The sequence below is a fragment of the Carassius gibelio genome, chromosome B5, assembly GCF_023724105.1.
Source record: "Carassius gibelio isolate Cgi1373 ecotype wild population from Czech Republic chromosome B5, carGib1.2-hapl.c, whole genome shotgun sequence".
NCBI lineage: Eukaryota > Metazoa > Chordata > Actinopteri > Cypriniformes > Cyprinidae > Carassius > Carassius gibelio.
Window position 1 is genome coordinate 32,858,546 of NC_068400.1, and position 25,849 is coordinate 32,884,394.

A 25,849-nucleotide genomic window follows, 5' to 3' on the forward strand; every position below is an offset into this window, starting at 1 on the left:
ATACAAAAGGATCTAAGAAAAAAGGAACTAAATCTGACATTTTTGTGTGCTCACCTTCACCTATCAGGGGATCTGTTTTCATAAGGAGGATTTTCGAAGAAGCTGCACCCAGAATTATATAATTATTGAGTTGCTGCATGGTACCATTTAAAAAAATCCTAACCTGTAAAATAAAAGACTTTTGTTGGTTTTTGAGACCTTTGGTGAACTGAATGAGTCTGCTGTTTGGATTACTGGAGCACATGTTCCCGCTGAAGGATAGATCCATACACACACTGAGTGGTTCTCTAGCAGAGACTGAATGTCCACCACATGCAGAGAGTAATCCATCTCGTCTCAGACACACACACACACAGACACACACACCTGGCTGTAACGCTGCTTTTGAAAAGTTCCTGGCTGGTTGTGACTTGGCTTTTTAGATGTAATGTGTGTCTTTGCATTTTAGCGGCTTTGATTTTGTGAATTGAGTCTCTGTCAGATTTGGTTTGTGCTGTTGATTTTAAGTAGGGTACTTTTTATATATAGTTGGATTTAATTTCAATGTTATGTTCATATAAATTTCTATTTTACTATATACAATTACAGTAATATTACTGATATATTTAATTTATTAATTATTAGCTATCAGCTCAGCATGACTAGTTTTGACTATTTTTTCAGTAATGTCATATTTTAAATTCATACTGCAGGATAGATTTCCTAGCAAAATGTCAGATGGAAAATTCTGACACTCACCCAGAATTTAGTCTTTGATTTATACAGCTGTTTATAAATTGTAGATCATGTTCTAGACTATGTTGTGGGCCACCACTCTGGAATTGGTTTGGGATTGTTATTAAAATTAATGAATGTGGGTTGCAAATCAGTTTGGCCCACCCTTTTACAGTTTTTGAGGCAATACATGACTCATTCCCGCCTTTGAGAAGTTGCATTAAAAATTGGATTGCTTTGCATCATGAATTTATGAAAGCTTAATTATTGTTATTTGTTCCACAGTGAAATTGCAGTTAGTTGTATTATTTGTTTATGAAGAGTAAGAGGTAGTGTGTGTCCTTTCGCATCCCGGGACCTTGTGGGGTTTTTATTAGCGTGTATGGTTAATGATTCCTAAACCTTGGCTGACCTTTCAGATTCCTACAGACACCTTCATCTGAAAATCCCTCAGTCGTGCTCTCTCCCAGGTCCAGTTTGAGTTCTGACTCTGCCTGCAAGAAAGAAGTGGGAGTATAGAGTGTCGAGACTGACCCCACCTTCTCCGATATACTCGCAAGCACTCGCAGACTCATCTCCTCAATGCTTATCTGAGGAATCTGCATTTTTTAGAAAGGTGTTCTCAAACTCCTGCCTAACTCCTTGGCGATTTTACTGTTATGTGTTTCACAAAACGGAGCAGTTGAGGAAAATTAAAAACATGGACTCTGACTCAGACTCTCCGTTTAACTACTCGTGGCCATCCTTCCCAAAGATGAGAATTCGGAGACGGACATCAAAAGCAGGTAACTAGAGATAGTCTGCACGAATGATGCATACAACAAAGACACTCAAGTACAATGCATGAAGAAATCACACATACACATCCTAGAAGTCTTTGATTGTCTCACACGACTTCAGTTTGTGTGTTTTGGTCCACTGTTTCTGGTCTGTGGTGCAGGGCAGATTTACAGGCTTAATTCAGCAATGAGTCAGAGCTCAAATAGCTGGTTTTGGTTCTGTACAATGGGACTTTCAAGCCAGGATTGCAGTGAGATGTTTTTGATAGGACATTACGGTGGTTGTTCTGCTGGTGGTGGTTTTTTTAAATATCACCTCAAAAATGTGTATGGTCATCCTGACCGAAAATGCTGTAGTCAAAAGGAAGGATAAAAGAAAGCTGCCAAATTAAGTGAGTCATCATTAATCATTTGAAAGAGAACTGCATTATCCAGTTATTGTGATCGTATTACAGATGTTTTAGATCTGCTTTTGAGTTGATGGGAATTCAGCACACGTGAGTCCTGCGTTTGGGTTTCCTTCAGACGTGTGATTCACCAAGTATCTGAATGAATAAAGTCTGTGTGTGTGTGTGTTTGTGAAGTTGACGTCAGTATCTGGTTTTTCCGTTACTGTTGGAAGGCCTTCACATGCATCCTTTATTAAGGGGTGCCCCGGCAAGTTATCGGAATTAATTTTTACCAAGACACACACACAACTGATTATATGCCAAAATATACAGATATTTCCCTTGAAAATATAATGTTGGTGTTTTTGTGTTTATTTGACCGTGTTGGTGGAAGTTTTTGTCATGTGAACGGATAGGTGTAAGTCTTTGTTTCTGCACCAGAGCTGTAAATGTTGTTACAAGTGTGTGTGTGTGAGAAAGAAGAAACAGACATTCAGCCTGTTTTCTTTACACACTGCAGGACTTTGACTGCATTGGGACCACAAATTTTGTTTGTGTGTGCCCAGAAGATAATTTATTTTTCAACGGTTTCTTCTTCATAGTTTAGGATTTATTAATGGAGTTCTCTGTTATTTAAGTTAGTAGCAGATTCGCTTAGATAATTGCTTACTTTTTTTAATTTCTCATTTCTAATTATTATTTCTTATTCATATTTCTTATCATCTTTATTTAACCTGATAACTGTCACTCACGTTTTTGAAGATAGACTTGAATGTGCATGATACAAACCTAAATTTTTATATTTCTCGACTGAAAACATTTTGTAACATGATTTTGATGTACCATTTACATGGTAATGCAATGTCTGATTTTAAAATGGGTTTTGAAGGATGAATTTTGAGATTTTATGTTTTCAAGTGATATATAACTTCTGATGATTTCTAAAATGTGATAGAGAAAAAGGCAATGAGGAAGTCTTTTTTCTTAACAAAGGTCAAAGCTCCTTTTGTAATGTAGATTTCTGAGGGTGCACTCTTGTCATAAATTGATCTATTACTTTTCCTACATAATTTTTAACAAAAAATATTGGTATAATATATATTTGGGAGTCTTAGACCTTTCCAACGATATATAGTTTGTCAAGATTAGATTAAATTTGATTGTAATATAGTATAGTCAACGTAGGCGTCCCGTATACGGGACGGGGTGACATTTCACAGGTTAAGTCTTCAATGTCACATTATACTTCAGAAATCATTCTAATATACTGATTTGGTGCTCATTAAGCATTTCTAGTAAGTAAGTTAACAGCCTTTTTTTGAAATATAAATCTATAATGTTACATATTTCTTTATACTCACTTTTGATAAATGTGATGTGTCCTTGCTGAATATGGACAGCAGATGTAATTTAGCTTTGTACCTAATTCTAGGGTGGTTTTTGACTGTCTGGTGTCTCTGTTAAATGACAAATAAATAAAAATAATAAAAGTATTTATTTATTTATATAAATAAAACTTAGTTGGATCTCACTGCAATATAAATTCAGTGTCACTGTCTATATATAGAGTTAACTGTGCAAAAACCTTCCTGAAAATGAAACAGGAAATGTACTGGCCATAAAGAGACCATTTTCTGTTTTACTGGTTTCTTCTACCATCTTGGCATTCAGAGATTATCAAAACACTTGAGCACACACATGCACACAAAAGTTTCCCAACGGAACAAAGGCAGCAGGCTGTAAAATGGCAGCTGATATTTACATTATTGTTTTCATTAGCTAACTTTTAAATATCACTGACACTGCATTTCCATCCTGTTGTATTGGCACACACATCAATCTGACAGCGTGTTTTGTTTTGACAGAGAAGCTGTGTTCCTCTCCTGGCTCCTGCACTCCATTTCACCTTCATTCCTCAGACGCTGCTGCCGTCAGACTCACAGCCATGCTCAGAGGCTCCGCTAAGGTCAGACGCCACACATATCGCTGCTCCTACAAATCAGCTCACTCAGTATGCCAGATCTGCAGACACTCAGCTGAAACATCTTTCATCCAAATCCCATCTCCTCCCTTCATTTACTGCCTTTATCCTGTGATTGATCTCTGTGAAAGTCTTAGGGAAAGTCTTTATTTGATTTTGAAACGTTGTGGCCTGGATCTCAAACCACAGCCCTTCTGCTGCCACAAAAGACTTTAGTTTGACATTATTAAAGACATGCTGCTATGCTTTTATGAGACATCAGGCCTTGTGTGTAAATTCTTAGAACCCTGTGGCAAAAGAACTGTTTTAATTGAGTCTGACTGTGTTAAAGGGATAGCTCACTCAAAAATGAAAATCATCATAATTTACTTCCAAACATGTATGATTTTATTTCATCCATTTCAGACAGAAGAAGATATTTTTTAAAATGTGCAATGAAAGTCAGTGGGGACCACTAATGTTTTGGACCTAAAAAATAAAATAAAAATCTTGTGAACTAACCCTGTTCCTTCTTGTTGCTTAATACTTCTTCTACTTATATATTTGTATAGCATGTACACATATTTCACATGTACAATTTTTTCTTTGTGTTCTCTTCTGATGTAGGACAGTGACCTCAATATGAAGTACGCTGTTTCCGGTGTCACAGAGGACAGCTCTGGGACAGATAGTGGTGTGTGGCGAATGTCAGATACAGGGGTCTTGTCACCAGGGACTGTAGATATCCCTCCGGCTGTTAAAGATGATGAAGGGCAGAGAGGACGGCAACATGCTTCTCATTCTTTCTCTCCCACCTCCCCTGCGGGACTGATGCTGGAAAGACTAATGCGTGCCACACGACCTGCTGAATTGACATATAACAGCTCAAACTCACCTACAGAGTCATGTGACCTAAGGTAAGCATGCTAACATCGATTTTTTGTTCTGACAGTCATTTTGACACTTTACATTTTATATGCCATGCAAAAGTTTGGGGTTGGTAAGGTTATTTTTTTTTTAGGATTTTGAAAAAAGTATATTATGCTTACCAAGGATGCATGTATTTGATCATAAATACAGAAAAAAAACACTTCTCTTCAAAATACATTTAATTTGCTTAATTTTAGCAGACATCACTCCAGTGTTCAATGTCACATGATCCTTCAGAAATCATTCTAATGTGCTGATTTGGTGTTCAAGAAACATTTAGTTATTATTAGCAATATTGAAAACAGTAAAAAAGTTTAATGCATTCTTGCAAAAAAAAAAAAAGGGCTCAATTTATGAAAAAAATAAATAAATTACCAACCCCAAACTATTGAATATTAGTTTACGTCCTCGGTTGATACTTGAAGTAGCCACATCAGGCACATGCCAACATGGATGGGTTGCATGACATGAACAAATAATTCATACATTAGTTGCAAGTTTACTGACATGTTGTATAAAAATGGTTTCTTTTGTGTTGACCACATGTGTTTTTGCGCAATGAATTCTTGGCTGCCGAGAGAATGGACCCAACAGTCTGATGAATTTCATTGTTTGGAAAACATTTTAAGGACATTTCGTTTACTTGGGTACAATAACACATTTTTACTCTATTGGGCACCACTTTCTTTCTGAAGCAAAGACTTCTGCAGTAGAAGAACTGTGAAATCAGACAAGCAAACAAAAAACAAACCCAGGGCACACTGACAAGTTACCTGGCCCTGTTTTGCTGAATGCATTTGCCTTGTAAAGCAGGAATGCAGTTGTTATGCATAAACCCAGAATCAATTTGAAAAATGTTTCCATGATTTAGAAACATTTGCCTTTTTGTGGGATTTCAGCATAGTTGGTGGCACACACAAAATGTATGAATTATTTACAAAGCACAAGTGCAGCTCGTCTTACTCACAGTGGTTGTTGAGAATTTTTAGAAATCCAATCCTCTCTCTAAGCCCGAGTCTGGTGGCCTTGGAAATGGACAGCGAGGAGGACGATGATGATGACATTTTAATGAAGAAGCCCCTCCCCCAGCTACAGCCGGAGCTCAAAAACAGCCCAGATGAACGGATTATGTTTAAGCCCGCCCCTGATCTTACCTGCACACGTTCTCACTCCGCCTCCTCTGCCTGTAACCCCACCCCTGCAAAGGTATCACACTTATATTCCCTTTTCTCAACAGTGAGGCAAACTGCACAAATACAGATATCTGACTACAGATACTACACGTGATCATTATTACTACATTTTTGAGCACTGTGAGATGGAAGCTGAGTGAAAATGTCCATTGTTTCTTTTTTCAGGATATTGAGCAGGGCATCCGTCTTCGTTCATATTCCTACACCTCGCCCAAAATCAGCCTGCTGCCTCCACGATTCAGTAGGGATGCCCACCCTCCACCTACTGACCTCAATCAGGGTCAGATCCTCTTACCTTTCTCCATCCACCTCTCAATTTACTTGCATTATGTCCCAAATGATGTGTGCTTTTGCCAAGGTTAGTGTTTAGTGTTTCAGGGACAGATGACAGGAAGTAGAGTCAAATGTGAAAAAAAAGTAATCAAGTTGCTTGGGTAGATTATTCTATTTTTACATACAGGTAATAATAAAACTAGATAATCACAGGGCCTAAACAAAAAGTATTAAGTTTCTGAAAACATCTGTTTTTTCTTTGTTTGTCTTTTTCTTAAGGCTGAGAGTGACTGAGCATAGTCATAACATCTCTTATATTTCCTGTCTAGTCTGTTTTAAGCATAATGAGCTTTTAAGGGATGAAAGGATTTTATACTCACTGAAAACTGAATATTTTCTTTTTATTTAGTTTTTTATAGCAAGATCAGAACATTTATTTATATATGACCTGTTTGACACTGTGAATGTAAGCATGTGTGAATGTAAGTGGATATTTATTTTAGCTCCTACTAATTTTTTTTTTTTTTTTTTAATTGATAGCCTGAATCTGTAAGCCTGTAAGTTGCTTTGGATAAAAGTGTCTGCTAAATGCATAAATTTAATTTTATTTAATTTTACTGGTTAAAGCATTCACAGTGTATTGTGCAGTAAATCAGAATCTAGATCATTTGTGGTTTTTTTGTGTTGTTTGTGTTCTGTTCTGTGTAGATTCATTTCCATTTGGATGTAAATCAAGTAAATATTATATTTAATGATGATCAAGTTCACATACACTCCCAATTACAAACACTCCCAATAATGATTTTTTATATTGTCAATGGAAAAGCAGAACACAGTGCTGTTATAGACACGATTCTGCCTTGATTGTGCACTGCTTACATATACAGTGTGAAACAAGCCTACTTTCTTACTGTGTGATGGATATTAAGCTAAAATTGACAGTATTTCGCTCATGATCTCCTTTTTATCAGTTGTTTTATCTTTTTATAAAGGCTGTAACTACAACTTTTAGCCTGTTTGTAATTCCCCTCGGATGATCTGCATTCATTAACATCCAGTGAGTCAGAGTATCTCCCAATAATTGCCCGTGTCTGTGGCAGTTAACGATGCTGAATGCCATTCGGCAGCATAATCAAGTTCTATTCTATTCTTCCAAAGCTGTTTAGTAGATTATTAATGTTTATAGGAAAATTCTGAAGATATTTCTTTCTAGTTCTTATGTCTGTAAAATTCTTGGGCACCCACATAATAGCTGTACATAATAACCTTTACACTTGATCATGGTTTGGATTTTGCACTTGATTACTAACAAAAATGTAGTGAACAGACACACTACTAACAAATATCCTCAAAACCAAGTAGTTAGCTCATGTAGATTGCTTTTTTTGGGCATCATCCCTGCTGGAAACACCAATTTAAGATTGTAATTGTGTTTTTTGGTACATGGTAGTGGGACTAAACCGTTCTGAAGCTTGTTTAGCTGTCATGGATCAGCAATCCATCTTCTACATCGTCTGACAAGCTTCATATGGTCCGCTGGTAGTCCACCCGACGATGAACTTAGAATGACCAGCTATGACCAGTTAACCACCTACCATGTTCCAAAACACAGCTGCACGCTTGAGTTGAATTTTCTAGCAGGGGCAGGCATGTTTGAATGTTTGGTTTTGAGACCGATGATCCAGACATCATTAATAGAGGAACCAATCATCAAATCACCTAGTTTTTTTTTTGGTTCTTTCTGCTATAACATTTCATAATTTATAAAAATCCTTCCATTCAAAACCAGCACAGTCTGTATGTGTAGAGTAGTGGCGGGCTGTAGTGAGTGTCATGTCCGCTGTGTCCTGTAGATGGCGCCCTCTCCAGCAGCAGTGGCAGCAGGTCTCTACTACAGGCACTGTCTCTGTCTAAATCTCTGTCTCTGCTCAACCCTGTTAGTAAGTACGGCCACGCCTGCTCGCCTGCTCACCCGCTCACCCGCCTCTTATGCCGCACGCTGCTAACAACATAGCGCAATACTTCTGCTGCTGAAAGCACTCTGTGTTTAATGTGGGAGAAGGTGATTTCTAAAAATGGATGGGTTTTGTGTTTGTATAGTGTGTCAGTGTTATTTTATTATTATTTATATAAAATCTCAATATTTTTAATTTGCCTTTTGTTTTTATACTTTATATCTTTGCTTTTTTTTGCTATGTGCACCTATAATTTTTTTTTTACATTTCAGTAATTTTGGTACTTCTGCTCAGGCTTTTTAAGTTTACATTTTCATCTAATATTTATATTTTATTTTATGTCAGATTTGTTTAAATGATCTAAAAAAAAAGTGTTTTTGTTAACGATAACATCACAGGTCTGGTGTGTGTACAGTATGAGTGAAGTTGCAAATCTCCATGGCTTTGCTTGCTGGTTGTGGAAGCCTAATTGCAGTGCGTCTGCCTTCGACCTCAAGGGGTTTCATCATTATTTGATAAGATGTTGCTGGAAAGGAAGGATGGTGTCATCAGTCTGTAGATGAATGTTTATTATGTCTATAAGGAATCCTATTGTAAATTCTCAAATTCGTTTCTTTCAGTGTTTCAAAAGCCTATAAAAAAAAGTGGTCTTGACAGAAGCAGTCTAAATTATACAGTTCTCTTTTCCACAGAACATCGTGTCTGCAGCACATCAGAGCAGCCTCAAGAGAAAAGGTAATCCAGTCCTCTAACAACCTCTCATCTCCTCTGATCCCAGTGTTAGATATTAACCAGAGATTAAAACTGTTGAGAACAATTCTACATGGATGCCAGGTGACATGGATGCTTTCTGTTGATTTTTGAAGCACGTGGCAACTTTTTCAGGTGTTAACCGTTCCAAAGTGAATGCTATTTGATAGTGTTGTTTCTGTTTAATGAGCAAAAATATTTATGTAAATGGACACATAGATATGAATGCAGTAGTTGGTGACTGCCATACAGTATGTCATATTGCAGCTCATATCATCGTCATCCATATCTTTCAACTTATTTCCCTGCATTGTTTTTTTCTTAATGTTTTTTTTTTTACAGCAAAGCACAATAGCGCCCTCCAGAGACAGTCTGTGTGTGTGTGGAGTGTGGATACTTTACAATGTAAATGTATGTATCTGTTGTGTGTATGAACACTCAGAGTGCTGTACTGTACCTCTGTAGGGAGTTAAGGTTTCGTAGACGTGCTCAGTCAGCCGACGATGAGACCAGCGCAGAGCTGGCCAGCTCCCTCCAACACCTCACGCTGTCCGAATTCCTCAAAGAGTATGTCAATACAGAGTAGCCCCAAAACACCAGCAACACCCTTGGCATGATCGTCTTAATAACCTAACCAGAATGCACTGTCACCCACGGGCATGAAATCAAATCTAATGCTTCTTAACCTTTGTGAAATAACTCTAAATGATGCTTTCACTTCACGGTGTTGACACTAAAATATGTAATAACACTGTTTGTGTACCTAACTGTGGTCCTTGTCTCACAACTCACCTCCCACCAAGCAAAGATTTCTAATCAAGAATGTTTGAAATGCAGAGAATGTCCGCACTGCTCAGGTGGTATGTCCTAGTTATGGCACGGAGGCTGATGACTAATTATTAATTTTCCTGTTGCCAGGAAAAGAATGCATGACTTAGCCTGAAACAAATGCATTAATGAAACCGCTTCACTGCATCACGGTCTGAAAATAAAAGTTGTATTGTCATTAAACACTCACTGGATAGGCATGCGTTTGTGTTTATAATGCACAGGTGATTAATATAAGCGGCCTTTTGTGTTTCAGGATCGAGGAAGAGGAATGGGACAAATATATCATCCCTTCCAAAACCGAGTCAGAAAAATACAAAGTCAGCCGCACATTCAGCTTTATAAAGAGCCGGATGTATAGCACTCGCAACAAGAACAAGGTAAACATACGTGTTATGTATACTGTAATTATATTTATACACTGCTTTTAAAACTTTAGGAGTGAGGGAGGTAAGCAAGGATGACCGTAAAGCTATTTATGATGCTACAAAAGATTTCTATTTCAAATAAATGCTGTTATTTTCAAACATTTTTTAAGCACATTCATTAAAGAATCCTGAAATAAGTGTTGCAGTTTTTACATAAATATTAAAAAGCATTGATGATATGAAGAAATGTTACTTGGGGGGAAAAATGCATTATAATATTACATAAAAGCAATATGTTAAAATATCAAACATTGGTTTATAGTCTTATCATTTCTGTTATACAATACATATTATTTTATAGAATTCTTTTTTTCTTCAAAAACTGAACTATTTCTTCCTGGGTTTTGCACAAAATATTGTTTAATAGCCATTCAAGGTGAATGAAAAAGAGATTGTGGTAAAGAATGATTGTTAGTCCCAAAAACAACCAGAGGTGTCTCTTAATCATTAAACCTTTTTTTGGCTGTAACTGTTTTACCAGCAGCAAACTCTCCCATGGCTTTTTTTGTCACACAAGCATGTCAGACTAACTTAACAAGCAGAAAACATGTAGTGATCAAAATGTTGAGTGTAATGTGCAGTCATGGCAGGTGGTGATGTGGACTGTGAGTGATCTAATGGCTTTCCCTCGCTTCTTTAAGGGGAAAGGAAAAGAGAGAGAGACCAAAGACAAGCAGGTCAATGGACACCAGTTCACAGCGGGATCTGTCCTGGGGTCGACACTTTGTGAGATCTGCGGCAAGCCAGCCCTTGGGAAAGAGGTCCTCCACTGCACACGTGAGTTCGTTTAATGAAATGAAATGGTTTTAATGAAACCGATATTTTAAATAATAAAACTGTCATAGTTGTAACTTTAAAAGATGTACTGTTTCTCGTAAGAAGGAGGTATATAATGAGTCATTTCATTTTTGTCTATTTTTGAAAATTAGTTCTTGGAAGTTTGTCAGGTGTAGTGTAATAGGTGTTTTTCTGTATTATATATTTATGTTGTTTCTTTGGATTTGTTTGTTTCTCTTGACTCCTAGACTGTGCAGTGAGTGTCCATAAGGGCTGTAAGGACTCATCTTCGCCATGCCTGAAGGTGGACTGTGCTTGCGTTTGCACTTCTGTTTTTTTCTCAGCATCTAAGTCTGATAGATTGCCTAAGATTAATATTTAAACACAAAGTAGGCTCTGTGATGAGTCTGATTGTTACAAAACAGAACACTGGTAATCAGTGTAACAATCATGGAAGTAATATAAGTTAAAAAAAATAATTTAATAATACTTTTTTTTTTTTTTTTTTTTACAGAAACCTCAAGATAAATCTTCTGTTATGTCTGTAAAAAGCAGGACAGCCTCCCTTCCTCAGAGTGAGTTTTACCAGCTTTATGTTGATTTATTTTTTTATGCAGTTACACTTTTGCCTTGGTTTTGTTCTCACCTTTTTGTCTGTCACCTTTAGATTTTATAGTGCACGAAAGTTCCTCCTCGTCCTCTCTGATCCCCACCTCTGCCTCTCTTCCTGTGATGACATCACGAGACTCTGCTCCCCTTCCTTGCCCTCTGTCTAGAAGTGTGCCAGCAGTCACAGAAAGGTCCGAAACTCTTACTGTGTTGTATTATTCAACAAAAAGTATCTAGATAAATGAACCCTATATGGTAATGCCCAATAAATGATCTGTACAATCTCAAATATATACCACAAATCAACTCTGCAAATTAAATTATAATTTTTTTTTTGTTTGATACTGTTGTGATATTACATATTTAAAATAATATCAGTTGAAAGGTGCATTTGGTCCAAAATTAACTGCTGCTTATTTATTTTCAGTTTGACAGTTTCATACATAATATGGATGTTTATGTAGTCTTAACACACCACAAATGAATTGAAGCTAACTATATTTTATGATTTTTATTTCCTCTGTAAATGGTGAATAATTGCTTCTACTTGACTTTAACTGTTTGGATAATCAGTGGGTGACCGGAGTTTGTATTTTTTGAGTGCTTATGGTTCCTTAGTGTTCTAATTAACATTTATGACATTTTTTCCTGTCAGGCTTAGTGGTAGCCCAGAGGCAGATAGTGATGCCCCCCTATGGCGGAACCACATCCAACCAGAGGAGCTCCTCCAAACCATGGAGTCCTCAACATCCACTGATTCCTCGCTTATTGAAGGTCAAACAGGTGGACTTTTAATGAAGGAAATCGCCAGTGAAATAACTCCAACTGCACATACATAAAACACAACAATTAACAATTTTGTCTGTTCCACATTTCCATAGACTCTGTAGATTCCCCCATACAGAATGAGCTGGTAATGAATGCTGCTGATTTGGAGGTGGAGTCATGGAGCTTAGCGGTGGAGCCCCAGTTCTGTAAGATGCAAGAAAAACGCATCATCAAGAGACAGGATGTAATTTACGGTCAGCTAGAACTCACTCAAAATAGTTTTGTTCGATTAAGTTCTGTACATCATTTGATAGTATTTTGTTCTCTTGGTCTTTCTCAGAGTTCATGCAGACTGAGCGCCACCACGTACAGACGCTCATGATAATGGCGGAGGTCTTCAGGCGGGGAATGCGGGAGGAAGTCGGGCTGGATGTGGACACTATTGGTCGGATTTTCCCTTGCTTAGATGAGCTGCTTCTCCTCCACCGTGACTTCCTGTCAGCGATGAGGGAACGGAGACAAAGCAGCATTCAGCCCAACAGCAGCAAGAACTACCTCATCCACCGTGTGGGTGACATTTTTCTGCAACAGGTACACAGTTATAGTTGTTGTATATATGTCTTTATGAGTGCACAATTCAAATTCTGTGTCCTGATCAATTTAATTGTAACACTTTACAATAAGTTATACCTTATTATGTGTATATATAGAGTACAGTATATCATGCAGGCGTGTGTCTGTGTTCATTGTAGTTCTCCCAGGAGAATGCAGAGAAGATGAAGCAGGTGTATGGCGAGTTTTGCAGTCGTCACACAGACGCGGTCAGCTATTTCAAAGAGCTTCAGCAGCAGAATAAGAGATTTCAGCTCTTCATCAAAGTGAGAGCCAAATCACTCGATGACTGTATCAGTCATGTTTTAATGTATTATGGATGCTTTGGGCAGCACTGAATTCTAGCTAATCTGATCTTTTTGGTTCCACAGCAACAGAGTAGCAACTTGTTGGTAAAGAGGCGAGAAATCCCAGAATGCATTTTGTTAGTGACGCAGCGGATTACAAAGTACCCCGTCCTCCTGGAAAGAATACTGCATTATACAGAGGGTATTTTTCCTCACCCACAGTACTTACTGTACATACACACAAAATCACATCCAAGCCCAAACATATACTGTGTGTACACATTTGTTTAGATTCAGTTTCTCTTGCTCTTTGTTTCAGAGGGCACAGAAGAACATGCTGACCTGTCTCGTGCACTAGTCCTGATCCGAGAGCTGATATCCGCTGTGGACCAGCGTGTGAGTCAGTACGAGCAGAACCAGAAGCTGAGTGAGGTCCTGGGCCGCATGGAGAACAAGTGCTCGACTAAACTCAAGAGCGGTTACACCTTCCGCAAGCAGGACATCACCAGTGGCAGGGCTCTGCTGCACCAGGGACCGCTGCTCTGGAAGACGGCCACAGGAAGACTGAAAGGTGAGAAAATGAACTGTCACAATATATTACACAGTAGTCAGTAGAAAGGACGTATGAACAGCCATTTGTTCTTGTGATTCTTATCTGGCTCGGTAGATGAAAGATCGGGTTACATTATTTGATTGTTCTGGTCATCCACAGATGTTCTGGCGTTTTTGCTGTCTGATTCGTTGGTGTTCCTTCAGGAGAAAGATCAGAAATACATCTTTGCTGCTGTGGTTGGTTTTTGAGATTACTATGCATTTTCATCTTCATAAAGCATACATATCAAATAATGGTGCTCTATTGTAATGTATGAATTTTCAGCAGCCGTTGCAGCCTTAAGTGACACATGATCCTTCAGAAAACCTTCTAATATCCTAATTTACTCAAGAACCATTTCTTAGTATTCTCAATGCTGAAACCATTTGTGCTGCAAAAAAACTTTTTTTTTCAGGATTCAAAAGATTTGAAAGGCATAACTTAACTTAATGACACCAGACTTTTGAGAAAATGTGTAATCATTCGTGTGCTAGGAATAGCCTACATTTAAATTTTTTTTTAGTAAGTGTTGGGTGAATGATAGTTTGTTTTTGTTCAAATAGTTATTCTCTTACTTTCCCAGGACCAGAAGCCTCCAGTGATCTCTCTCCAGAAGCTGATCGTGCGTGAGGTGGCCAATGAGGAGAGAGGCATGTTTCTGATCAGTGCGTCTTCAGCTGGGCCTGAGATGTATGAAGTACACGCTGCTTCTAAAGATGAACGCAATGCTTGGATGAGACTCATCAGGGAGGCTGTGGAAAGGTGTGTAGAGAAGGAACGGAGCATGTCATTCTTGATTCTTATCTATAAGGGCAGCTGAGCGGGAAGCAAATTAGTGTGTGTGGGTGATTGTACGAATTTTAAGTTACATTTTTTTTTATTTGCCAAGTTGCCCTGAAGAGGAGGATGAAACTACAAGTGAGTCAGAAGAGGAAAGGAGAGTCACAGAAGCAAAGGTCCAAAAGATCCACAGGATACAAGGTACAACCTACCAGATAGGCTGAACCGATGGATTACAGTTTATAATAGCTGAAATTTATAATATCTATAAATAGCTATCCATTTGCACCCCCATTCATCTTTCATCTGCGGTGCAGGCCATTACTGTGGATATGTAAGAAAATGACATTGATATAGCGAGTGGCTAATGACACCTCAAGAATGCATACATTTCTTAGCCGTTACTGAAGTATATTTGAAGAGCTCTTATAGCATGACTTACACTGGCTGTATTGTCAATTACTGTTAAAATATCTAATAATTCAATGAAATACACAAGATTTGTATGTTGCTTTTATTACTTCATTAGAATACACAGTCGAATAGTGGTCAGTGAATGTTGTATTTTCTTAAATGATTTGTGTCAGCTAAAGAATATATATATATTTTTTTGAACATGGCAACCATCCTCCCCCTTTCACAGAGTCTTTGTGTGGCCACGATAACCTCATCTGTGCCAATCTGGAGGAGAAGCTACACATCTACACTGAGCTGTCAGTCATGGCAGGACGACGTGAGACAGGACCAGAGCCCAGACTGCTGGTACGGCCCAGCACTGAAGACATCCCTCAGGCCGGAGTACTGCTCAGTGCCGCTCTTAAAGAGGGTGAGAGTCCACTGATAATAATAGTTGTTGTGTTGTATAATAATAAAAGTTTATTACCCACCAAATTAGCATATTGGAATAATTTCTTCAGGACCATGGACACTGAAAACTTGGGTAACAAGTGCTAAAAATTCAATATTGCCATCACAGGCTTAATTACATTTAAAATATATTAAACCAGAAAACATTTACTTTAAATTGTAGTAATACTTCACTATTAGTTTTTACTGTATTTTTGATCAAATAAATGCAGCCTTGGTGAGCATAAGGGACTTTTAAACATTTTGACTTTTGGCATGCATATGGATATATTCACACTCACATATTTATAGACCCAACATGCTTCAGGAGGCACCTTTTACAGTACGTTTTAACAATGCAACCAGTTTCCGTTTTTTTGTACCGCAATACACATAAATGGATGCATTGTAATCCTGCTGTCTCTATCTCCTCATTAGCGGAGAACCTGAAAGCAGCCCTCTCTTCTCACTGTGCTTCTGCTGCCGCTGTCCCGTCTTGTCCAGAAGAGCAGACCCAACTCGAGCCTTGCTCTCCTTCCTCCCCTCTGTCCCCTGAGAACCAGAGTCCACTGATGGACCCCGTCCAGAGGAATGAGGAAGAGGGGAGAGGAGAGGAAGGCTTAGAAACACAGGCCTTTAATCACAGCTCGGATGCTGACTACAATATACACCTAAAGGTAAACAGCACTTAAACATCAATTATTTGCACACAGGATTGCTACTAGAAGATGAATTGTGGTAGTATTATGTCAGAACATGGTTACTAATAGAAATATACTAATATGGGTAGGAAATATTTAATATTTTCCATTATAAATGATTTAAATTGCAGCCTTACCAAAAAGGCTGTGTTCAGCATGGGAGGTACAGTCGCCCAGCATGAATAATTCACATTCTTCTTCCACTATCACATCTCATTCTTTATGTTACTAAGTATTAATGAGCTTAAAATAAGAGGAGTCCATTTCACTGCCTCAAGGGTCCCGTTTCATTAAATATAAAAGCGAAGAATTAGGCTTTCGTTTTTCTTGGATCTCTTTTCTGCTGTCGATGCCGTCTTGCAGTGCACTGCACAGTATGTCATGCTGATAAGGTTTTTTGTGCTGCTGACGTGAGCGCAAGGTCATGAGATTATAAATATTTAAAAGGTATTTACATTTTATTGCTCCCAAACAAAGGATTCTTGTTAAATGTTAAATAAATGTTATTTCTTTTCAACGTTTATTTGGGGTTTTTAAGATTTAGATTATCACTAATATTAAGTTATATTTGCATTCTGTGTAGTAACAGATTTTAGCTAAATTTATCCTGTTCTACATGAGCAGTAACAGACATAGTTGTGTGTCCACTAGGTGGTGCTGTAAACTTAATGTCCATATAGATAAGACATAAATCTTGCCTTAAGAGGGCAGACTTGTTTTGTGTTGAATTCACTTGAACGTCAAGACTGCACTAAAGTGCCGTAATATTATTAGTTCTCTCTTATATAAAACAAATATTCAATCCAACACAAAGTTTAATAACACAGGAAACTATGCAACTCCAGATACGGTGACTGTAGGGGTATAACAGCCATTAACAGGCATTTTTTCTCATCTTCTCACCTTGTGGGAAGTTATCAATACTGGAGTCTTAATTTGTCCCCCCACATTACTCAAGCATCCTTGAGTGAACACTTTGCCTTGCTCATTTATAAACCTACTTGGCTGGAAGGAAGTTTTCTTTAACCCAGGTCACCGCCCTCTGTTTCCTGTGCTGCCTGTTGACTTTGTAATGAACCAAATGGTGTTTGAGTCAACAGATGCTGAAATTTTTTATTCATCCCTAGGAACCTGCTGAAGTACACATGGTGTTTGCAGTTTTGTCAAATTTGCTCCAGGAAGCAGATGTCTGACAAAAAATGTAAATGAAATATCTGTTGTTTGTTTTGCAATAGAACAGAACATATTGCTATACACACAGCTATTCTGTTCTCTTTCCAGGATGAAGAGACATTTGTTGGAGTAGACTCCTAGTTTTGATTTAAAGGTCTTTACTTTGTTGCTCATAGTTTGTTTGTTGTCCTAATGTAGGTGAGTCAGAGTGTGCAGAGCTTGACTCAGCTGCTATACAGTCTACAGGTGAGCTCATGTCACACAACCACATACCAACTGAACGAATAATTATAGTGGACAGGCCTTACGTCAGGACACATAAACACAAGACATGACTCACTTCAGGCTTTTATAAAAGATGCATTAATTTGAACATAAGTGACATATTTTCTTAGTTTTATATATAATATGAATACAGTTTTCACAGTCAGCTTTCTCTGAGAATGAATCTGAACCTGAGTGTAGTTGAGCCAAACTGAGTCTAAGAGGCTATTTTTACATAATAGTTCATTGCTTTCATCACAATGTTGGAAATATTTATGTTTTAAACCAGGGATGCCCACACTTTTTTTTGTGTGATGATCTACTTTTCAAATGAGAAACGCACTGAAATCTACCAAGTGAAAATAGCTTGTTGGGATGTATTTTTATATTGCATTCATTTAATTTTTTATTTAAAAAACAAAATAATAAAAAAAATATTCAATTCTTAGTACCCCCGTAGAACTGTGCCTGCATTTACCTAAAGCAGTGGTGCTCAACCATATAAACTACTGTACGGGTCCATTCAGAATCACTAAACACACCAAAATACAAATGAAGAATGAAACCATTCTGAACTCAGCGATCTGAAGGCGCCTCGATTCCATCAGTGAATAGTTCCTCTATCAGAACACTGTTTGGAGCATCTGATGCACATGTACATAAACACACCACTGATCCTCAGAAAGTTCTCCAAAACACGTGAACTGTATTAAAGCAGAAATATGTTATAGTGATCAGTGCACCCAGAGCACACATACACGGTTTATGCTACTAGTGTGACACTGGCTTCTTTTATCCAGCCAAGAGCTGTAGTTTGCGAATCATGTGCTCATTGAAAGCAATGGTACTGAGAACATTATTTTTCATGCACTTTAAGCTTTTTTATTTTCCAAATGTAATATGATTAGTCCAACTAATCATTCGGTTTGTAATGCATACCGGACCGAAAGTCTCGTACAGCAACGGTTCAGTACAAATACGTTTATATTTACACCCCTACATAGTTTATATACTGTGCTCTACCATTTAAAAGTTAAGAAAATAAATAAATAAAAACATGAACATGTTTGAAGACATGGTAATTTTTTCTGTAAGGGAACTAATTCTTTAAACACCCTTTCTTTTTGTAAATAGGCAGCAGTCACCATCCAAGACAGTTGCTATGAAGTCCAGAAGCTCCTCCTCCTCCTGTTATCAAGCCCCTCCCCTCACCCACACTCCCGCCCACTGCCTATCACTCGCAGCAACCAGACCCTGCAGGAGCAGGAGCGCCAGCGGGAGGCGGAGCGTCGGCGAGAGGAGCTGGCGGATGTGGCCCGTCTACGGGGCACACTGGTACGAGAGAGGCAGCAGTGGGAACGGGAGTGCCAGGTGCGCCAGCTTCAACAGTCTGAGCTGGAGGCATCACTGGAGCAGAGGGAGCTGGTGTGCCACCTAGAGGAGGGGAGGCTGCAGAGCGAGCGACAGGAGCTCGAAGAGCAGCTGCAGGAGTACCAGCAAAGCCTGGAGAGACTTCGAGAAGGCCAGAGGACTGTGGAAAAGGAGAAGGAGAAGCTGGATGCTCAGCGGAGGCTGCTGGAGAGTTTGAAGCAGGGCTACCAGCAGAACCTGCCAGCTATGGTCATACCATTGGATGGACTCCAGACACAGGTGATGATTAGTGAGTGGATGGGAATGTGTGGGATTCAGTGGTGGTCTATGTGATGTGGAAATTAAAGCCACCATTCATTAACAGGGATGAAGTAGAAGCCACCACTTTAGAAGCCACCAAGCACTTGCATGTTTTCCCTATTTAAAGACAGTTACATGGTGATTTTATTTTGTGTCACCATACTTACTCATGTAAATACTCATGTAACCGTCTTTAAATAGGGAAAACATGGAAGTGTTTGGTGGCTTCTAAATTCATCCCTGTTTGGATCTTAAGGAATGAATGGTGCTAAGCTAAATGCTAACAAAGTGGTGCCGTGCGCTACAGCGATTAAGTGCAGGCACTGAGACGGTAGAGCTACATATCAACTCATCTAAGTTGAGGGAAGAAAATAGTGAAATATGGAAAAGCAGTGGCGTTTTCCTTTAAGCTACCATTTTATATTGTCTGACACCTGGTCAAATGAGATTTAGCTCTGTAGGATAAAGGTTAGGATCATGATACACACCATAAATGTATGTTGCTACTGTTTTTTGTTCATTTTTGGGATCACATAAGAGTGTTTTAATCTGGAAACATCAGTGTGTGACGTCAAGTTTAAAGGTGCAGTAGGACATATTGGGAAATGCTAACTTTAGCCTGATAGCACTGAAAGTGTACGTCGCATCCTTCCTGCAAATCGTTGTCCAATGCCACGCCCCTGAATGCATATACGCACACAGACCAGACGACCAGATATAACATCATTGCAATACATCATGTGTCATTCATTGATGAGAAAACATTAAAGTACACTTTGTAAAAGTTCTACAATACCAGGAAAGAAGATCAGGTTGTTGATGTACGTGAATGCGCTGATGACGTATCCTGTCGGTGCCAACGGGGATGCAGAGGTATGCAAATACATATGTTGACAGGAAGGTAGGAAAGTCAATCAAAACCCTCGGGACAAGAGACTTTCAACCAGCATAACAAAAAATGTCTATGAAGACAATCAACTACTGCACCTTTAAGTAGATTAGCAAGCAAGAACAATCCAGTCAATTAATTATAGACAAAATCAAATCCCGCCCTACATTTTTTTTCTTTGTTCGAGAAGCCTACCTTGCAGTAGGGAAGAATTTATGTTTTTTCAATTTCCGTTTCATACTGACTTTATCATTGCTCACACCTGCTCATCTTGCATCGTAACAATGAAAGATCGTTGTAGGTTTCTTTTTTGTTGATAACTGCTTAATACATAGATGACAGGTATCTTAATAATCATAAAATCATGTTACTTTCTTTACATCCGTTGTGCTTTGGCACTTCTCTTATGAGCAAATGTAGCTGATGGTTTGAGGTTTACTTGTGTTTACCTGTGGAAATGCAAGGTGGAATGACAAATGTTTTGTAGGCAGTAATAAATCAGGGTGGGACAAGAATATGATTTTGAAAATATTTTTTTTATTTCCTGGCTGAATAGTAGTATTTTGTTTACTTGAACTAAAACTGAAAGAAAAATTCATTTATTGTGATACTGTTTTAAAAACCAGCCAGCCACTTGAATGGATCAAATCATGTGCAGTCTATGGTTTTTACAAACATCCTCTAATGAATTGATTACGGTAGTTAAGATTGCTCATTTATCTGTAAGGAGACAGTCCTCCTTTTTAATTCTCCTTTTCCCTTTTCTGCCACATTTTTTCATTTTGCATATTTATTTTTGGATTGGTCAGTTTATACATCAGAGAAGACTTTTGGCTGTCAGCCTTCTATGTTCTTGTACAATGATTTGAACTTGCTTAGACTTTTACCATTTAAAAATACATATTTATGCATTTAAGTCATATACATTAGTGAGAGGTTGATTAAAGTCGTTTCATTAGTCTATTTAGAGTAATATGTGTGGAATCTAAGGCTGTCTTCCCTCCTGAGGTTGACTGCCACTAGTGGCACTAAGGGTGCTTTTGTCTTGCTCTTGGGACTTTGTAGTTTCTTCCTGTTTATTCATACGCGCGTGTATGCATGTTCTTCATAGCTGTTTGTGTATGTTTGAAATATTCCTAAAAGCTTTAGCTGTGAGCTGTGGATATGTCATAAAAGCCTTTGTGCACAGTGAGAGTCTGGAGACGCAGCTGTCTTCTAAACTGAAATATTTCTTTGCTCCTCTGCTCTTTCCTCATCCCTCCTTTACTCTTTTGCCAAAACACCCAGGTAGTAGTGTCTGAGGAAAGCTCTCCCAAATCCCCTCTCATCTGGCTTTGAAGATGGAACCAAACTGTCAGTTATGAATTCAAGGCAGGAGAATATATATATTTTCTGTTATTCTTGATCCCATTTGCTTTTTTTCTGTCTTGTAATCCCCTTCTGTCTCATTTTGTTCTTCTTTTTCTTTCTGTTCCTTACATATTTCAACTGTTTTGCATTCTTGTCTCTATTTATGTCTTTCTCACTCTTTTGTCTCTCTTCTAAATTAAAGTATTATATATGCTAAAATTCAAAATTAAGTTTGAATGTTATAGGCTACATTTATTTAATAAAAAAATACAGTAAAAAAAGTAACATTAAATATTATTAAAATTAAAATTTCTTCTAATTTATTAATGTATTCTTATTATGACAGAGCTGATTTTTTTGTGTCTTTTAGTGTCTCATGGCCTTTCAGAAATCATTCCAATATTCTGTTGTGCTGCTTGATATTTTTGTGAAAACCTTAATATGTATATGTTTTAGGATTCTTTGAGTAGAAAGCATTCTGACATTGAAATATTTTGTAACATTATACTTTTTTTTGACCTTCATGTTTGATCAGTTTAATACATCTTTGCTGAATTAATAAATTATTTCTTACAAAAAAAAAAAAAAAAAAACCTGTCTCTTCAGGTTTCTCTTATTGTTTCTAAGTGTGCATGTTTCTCTCTTTCTTTCTTTTTGTCTTTGGGGTGAACAGTGTTTTGGATTATTGGATTAAATTTAGTGACCATTCCTTACAAACCTGCCTTGACAAATAAATAAGTCTACGCCAGAAAACCCAAACACAATGGAATTTCTAAGGTCCAAAGCCAATGCTGTTGTTTTTTTCTAGCCGAGTCAAATCAGGAAAATAACATTTCTTTCCTTCAAACTCTTGTACACAGGGAGGATTCAGTTGCGGTCAAGTGTCTGTTTTTCACACACAGCTAAGCCTCTGATTCATTACCTGGGATAATGAGAGCAATTCATGGCTCATCAGTCTAAGGCCATGTGAGGCAGTCTTAGTTTTAGCCTCTTGTCTGTGTGCTAATAAACAAGCTAATGATTAATGGTAATTGAAAAGCCCCTACCAAGTCAAGATAATTAAAAACAACTCAGTGTGCTTCATTCTGCAGGTCAGGGAAGTGATATTTCATTTTTTTTGTGTGTGTGAAGTTTGATTAGAATGAGCAAAAAGAGGATGAGTGCAAGGGTGAGGTGTAGGTCAATAGCGTCCATCTGAAGGCTAACTGTTCTGGAGTGTCTTCACTAGATATAAAACACAGCATTGGGGAGTAACTATACAACTATATTGGGGAGTATCACAATAAAAATACATTCAAATGGAGATGTCTTTTGAAATCCAATAGCAATGTTGTCTTACCAATGTTGTATGTGAAAAACCATTTGTATCAGGATGCTTTAATTTACAGTGCTGTTTGGAGTCTGGTTGTAGCAACATTCTCCATTTAGATATTTTATAAACACAGCAACAATCTGAGAGGTGAAATCTTTTCCAAAGCCTCTTATTGTTATTGCTATTGCTATTGCTATTGCATGGATTCCCCGTCAGAATGGCATTTGTGATACCACAACTTTAAATAGCTTGTGAGTGTGTATCCAACATCTAAGCATTGACCTTTTGGGGAATATATTTCTGTGTCTGCCTTTAAGATGCTCCCACACACATGAACCGCCTCAGGCCCAAGTTTTATATATGGTATTGTTTGTAGGGGCTGATTAGCACAGAACAGTGATTTTGAGCTTGGGTCAGTGATTCAGTCTAGGCTTTAATTCACATATGTAACCAACCAACTGAATAAATGAGGAAGTCTCAGGAAAATGGGTGAAGAGGTGGATATGATGTCTCAGTTTTCTAAAGTCTAAATAAAGCTATGGGGAAAAAAAGGAAAGTCTTTTGAATGACCAGGTGATGTCAGGTCGAGGTAATTAAAAATAATTCAGTTTGTGCTAATAGAGGTAAGCTGGAAATTAAAACTTAATTCAGCATACAGCAAAAATTATAATTACATTTTAGATGCATCAAATTTTGCTATTTGTTCCCCAAAATTTTAAACCATATTTATTTTCTTTGTAATTATTTCTTATTAGTTCCAAACAAATTTTTAGAATTAAACCGATTATGTAAGTTTACTACTTCTATATGTTCTGTATCATGGTTTTAAAGGTGTGGAAAAGTTGTGTGTCATAACACATAATCTGAAACTGCTGAACACACCTTTGCTAGAAGTCGTACTTCTGGGCATTATATAATTTAAATGAGGTGCTTGAGTATGTCATAATTGCATTGATTATAGATGAGTTGTATTATATATTATAGTAATATGTGAGGGATGCACATGTCTGTCTTTCAGGACACGGGTCACCATAACCTAAGTGGACCGGATGAGCGCGGATCTATTTTTGTGAATGAGGCAGCATTTATGTCTCCCTCCATGAACAACAGGCACATCCATCTTCAACATCATCCACACCGTCATCATCAGACTGTCCACCTGCACTCAGGATACTCGGATTCTCCCAGCGCTCAGAACAGTCTCAATTCACTCCTGGCACGATCCAACCACAGACAGAGCTCTGCAGGAGTATCCGATGCTCCTGCAGGGCACGAGAGCTGGACTGGAGGAACAGTGTACTTGACCCCTCGGAGAAGTCCAACAGAGATCCCAAACAATGGTAATGTTTTTACTGCAATCACTAGTAACTGGGCAGAATGAGGAGTCTTATGTTGCAGTGTGAATTGAACTGTTTGTTTTTTTCTCTTCATTTTTGGTGCACATTCCCCACCCGCTAAAATAAAAATGATATGCATTTATTTGATCAAAAGTAAGAGGTCAGAATATTGTGAAATATTATAACCCATTTAAGATGACTGTTTTCTGTATTAATGTTTTAAAATGCAATTTATCCCTGTGATGGCAAAGCTGAATTTTCAGCAGCTATTACTCCAGTCTTCAGTGTCATATGTTCCTTCAGAAATCATTAATATATGCTGATTTGCTCAAGAAACATTAATTAATAATAACAACGTTTAAACATTTGTGCTCTTTAATATTTTGTGTAAACCATAATATATTTTGGTAACACTTTACTAAAGCCTATTAGTAACACATTATAAAAGTTTATTAAGCATAATGCATTATAATTATAATAATAAAGTTTTAATTACATTATATCTTGTAGGAAATGATAACCAAATTTGAAATGCATATGCACAATGAATTGATAAGTATTATAATGAATTAACTGTGGTATCAATTTGTCATGAGATTGTACAATGCATGTTAAAGTGCATTACAAGGCATTAAAACTATTTTAGTTTTACATATAAAGGCTTTAAGTAATGTGTTACCTAGATTTTTAAATAATATTTTCATAATACAAGTCTCAAACCAAAGGGGAAGTAGCTACACGTTACGTAACATTTGAGTTAAAAACGAGACTCAAAAAAGAAATGAATTACAAATGATTGGATGAGCTGGTTAAAATACCTGTTGTGACATTAATTGGCAACTGTAAACAACTATGTCATAAGTACAAGCGTCCATCTGCAGTACACTTTGTAATGTGTGCTACAGTTTTCTTTCACAGATATATACCTCAATATAAAAGGTATTTCAGAATCTCTAATGATTGGCATATTTTTACCATTATATAGCTGCCTATAATTAGCAACATGGCAGAAAGTCAGGCTGGACTTGTTTGGCCCTTAACTATGCCATAGAAGCAAAAGAGATTTGATTTCATCACATCAACTTGTGAATCGTTGCTAAGACTTGCATTGCAACAGTTGAGGTTGATTTTTCTCTCTTTGTGTTGTTAATCTGCGTTTAATAACAAAGATTCATCTTCACTCTATCACACACAGGTACAAACACACACAGATATACATCTGTCTCTGCGATCAATTACGCATTCTTTCTATTGACTGTGCTGTGTGAATCAAGGGCCTCCAGCTACGGGAGACTGATTGGAACATTGATCTAAAAAATCTTTACCAAACTCATTACAGAGTGACCTGTCATCTTACAAGGGCGAGGAGGGGAGAGGAACAGAAACGTATTCATCTGTTTTTCACACACGAGCTGTCTGAGATGTCTGTTTAACATTATGAATTGTCTCTCTCTCACACACAAACACACTACATTTAATCTCTGTACCTTCTATGGGAACTTGTTTATCACGCAATTGAAATTCAAGTTTTTGCAGATGAATATTACAGTAGATAACATCTTATTTACAGTATTATTTACTTGCTTTAAAGGTTGTAAACTGTGTGTGTATTGACCACCTCATTAACCCTCTTTCATTATTGACAGAGCATGCAAGGGTGCATGTTTAGCTAGATTAGTGTC

At 37.7% G+C, this 25,849-nt stretch overlaps 1 protein-coding gene across 6 annotated transcripts in view; it reads left to right on the forward strand.

Moving 5' to 3' along the window:
- Window positions 1–25,849, forward strand: part of LOC127957994 (rho guanine nucleotide exchange factor 28) — a 56,355-nt gene that overhangs the window by 27,314 nt on the left and 3,192 nt on the right. The window contains exons 10-35 of one of the 6 annotated variants that reach the window (XM_052556762.1): window positions 3,748–3,848; window positions 4,470–4,759; window positions 5,783–5,978; window positions 6,131–6,245; window positions 8,092–8,178; window positions 8,886–8,928; window positions 9,409–9,510; window positions 10,028–10,151; window positions 10,841–10,976; window positions 11,225–11,280; window positions 11,491–11,551; window positions 11,644–11,776; window positions 12,241–12,368; window positions 12,467–12,607; window positions 12,694–12,944; window positions 13,106–13,231; window positions 13,337–13,454; window positions 13,572–13,823; window positions 13,965–14,041; window positions 14,428–14,606; window positions 14,734–14,825; window positions 15,268–15,450; window positions 15,909–16,147; window positions 17,543–17,590; window positions 18,743–19,258; window positions 23,849–24,170. In XM_052556762.1, coding sequence (XP_052412722.1) covers window positions 3,748–3,848; window positions 4,470–4,759; window positions 5,783–5,978; window positions 6,131–6,245; window positions 8,092–8,178; window positions 8,886–8,928; window positions 9,409–9,510; window positions 10,028–10,151; window positions 10,841–10,976; window positions 11,225–11,280; window positions 11,491–11,551; window positions 11,644–11,776; window positions 12,241–12,368; window positions 12,467–12,607; window positions 12,694–12,944; window positions 13,106–13,231; window positions 13,337–13,454; window positions 13,572–13,823; window positions 13,965–14,041; window positions 14,428–14,606; window positions 14,734–14,825; window positions 15,268–15,450; window positions 15,909–16,147; window positions 17,543–17,590; window positions 18,743–19,258; window positions 23,849–24,170 — 4,116 coding nt within the window. The remainder of the gene's footprint in view (window positions 1–3,747; window positions 3,849–4,469; window positions 4,760–5,782; window positions 5,979–6,130; window positions 6,246–8,091; window positions 8,179–8,885; window positions 8,929–9,408; window positions 9,511–10,027; window positions 10,152–10,840; window positions 10,977–11,224; window positions 11,281–11,490; window positions 11,552–11,643; window positions 11,777–12,240; window positions 12,369–12,466; window positions 12,608–12,693; window positions 12,945–13,105; window positions 13,232–13,336; window positions 13,455–13,571; window positions 13,824–13,964; window positions 14,042–14,427; window positions 14,607–14,733; window positions 14,826–15,267; window positions 15,451–15,908; window positions 16,148–17,542; window positions 17,591–18,742; window positions 19,259–23,848; window positions 24,171–25,849) is intronic. The other 5 variants (XM_052556763.1, XM_052556764.1, XM_052556765.1 and 2 more) reach the window with 5 other exon arrangements.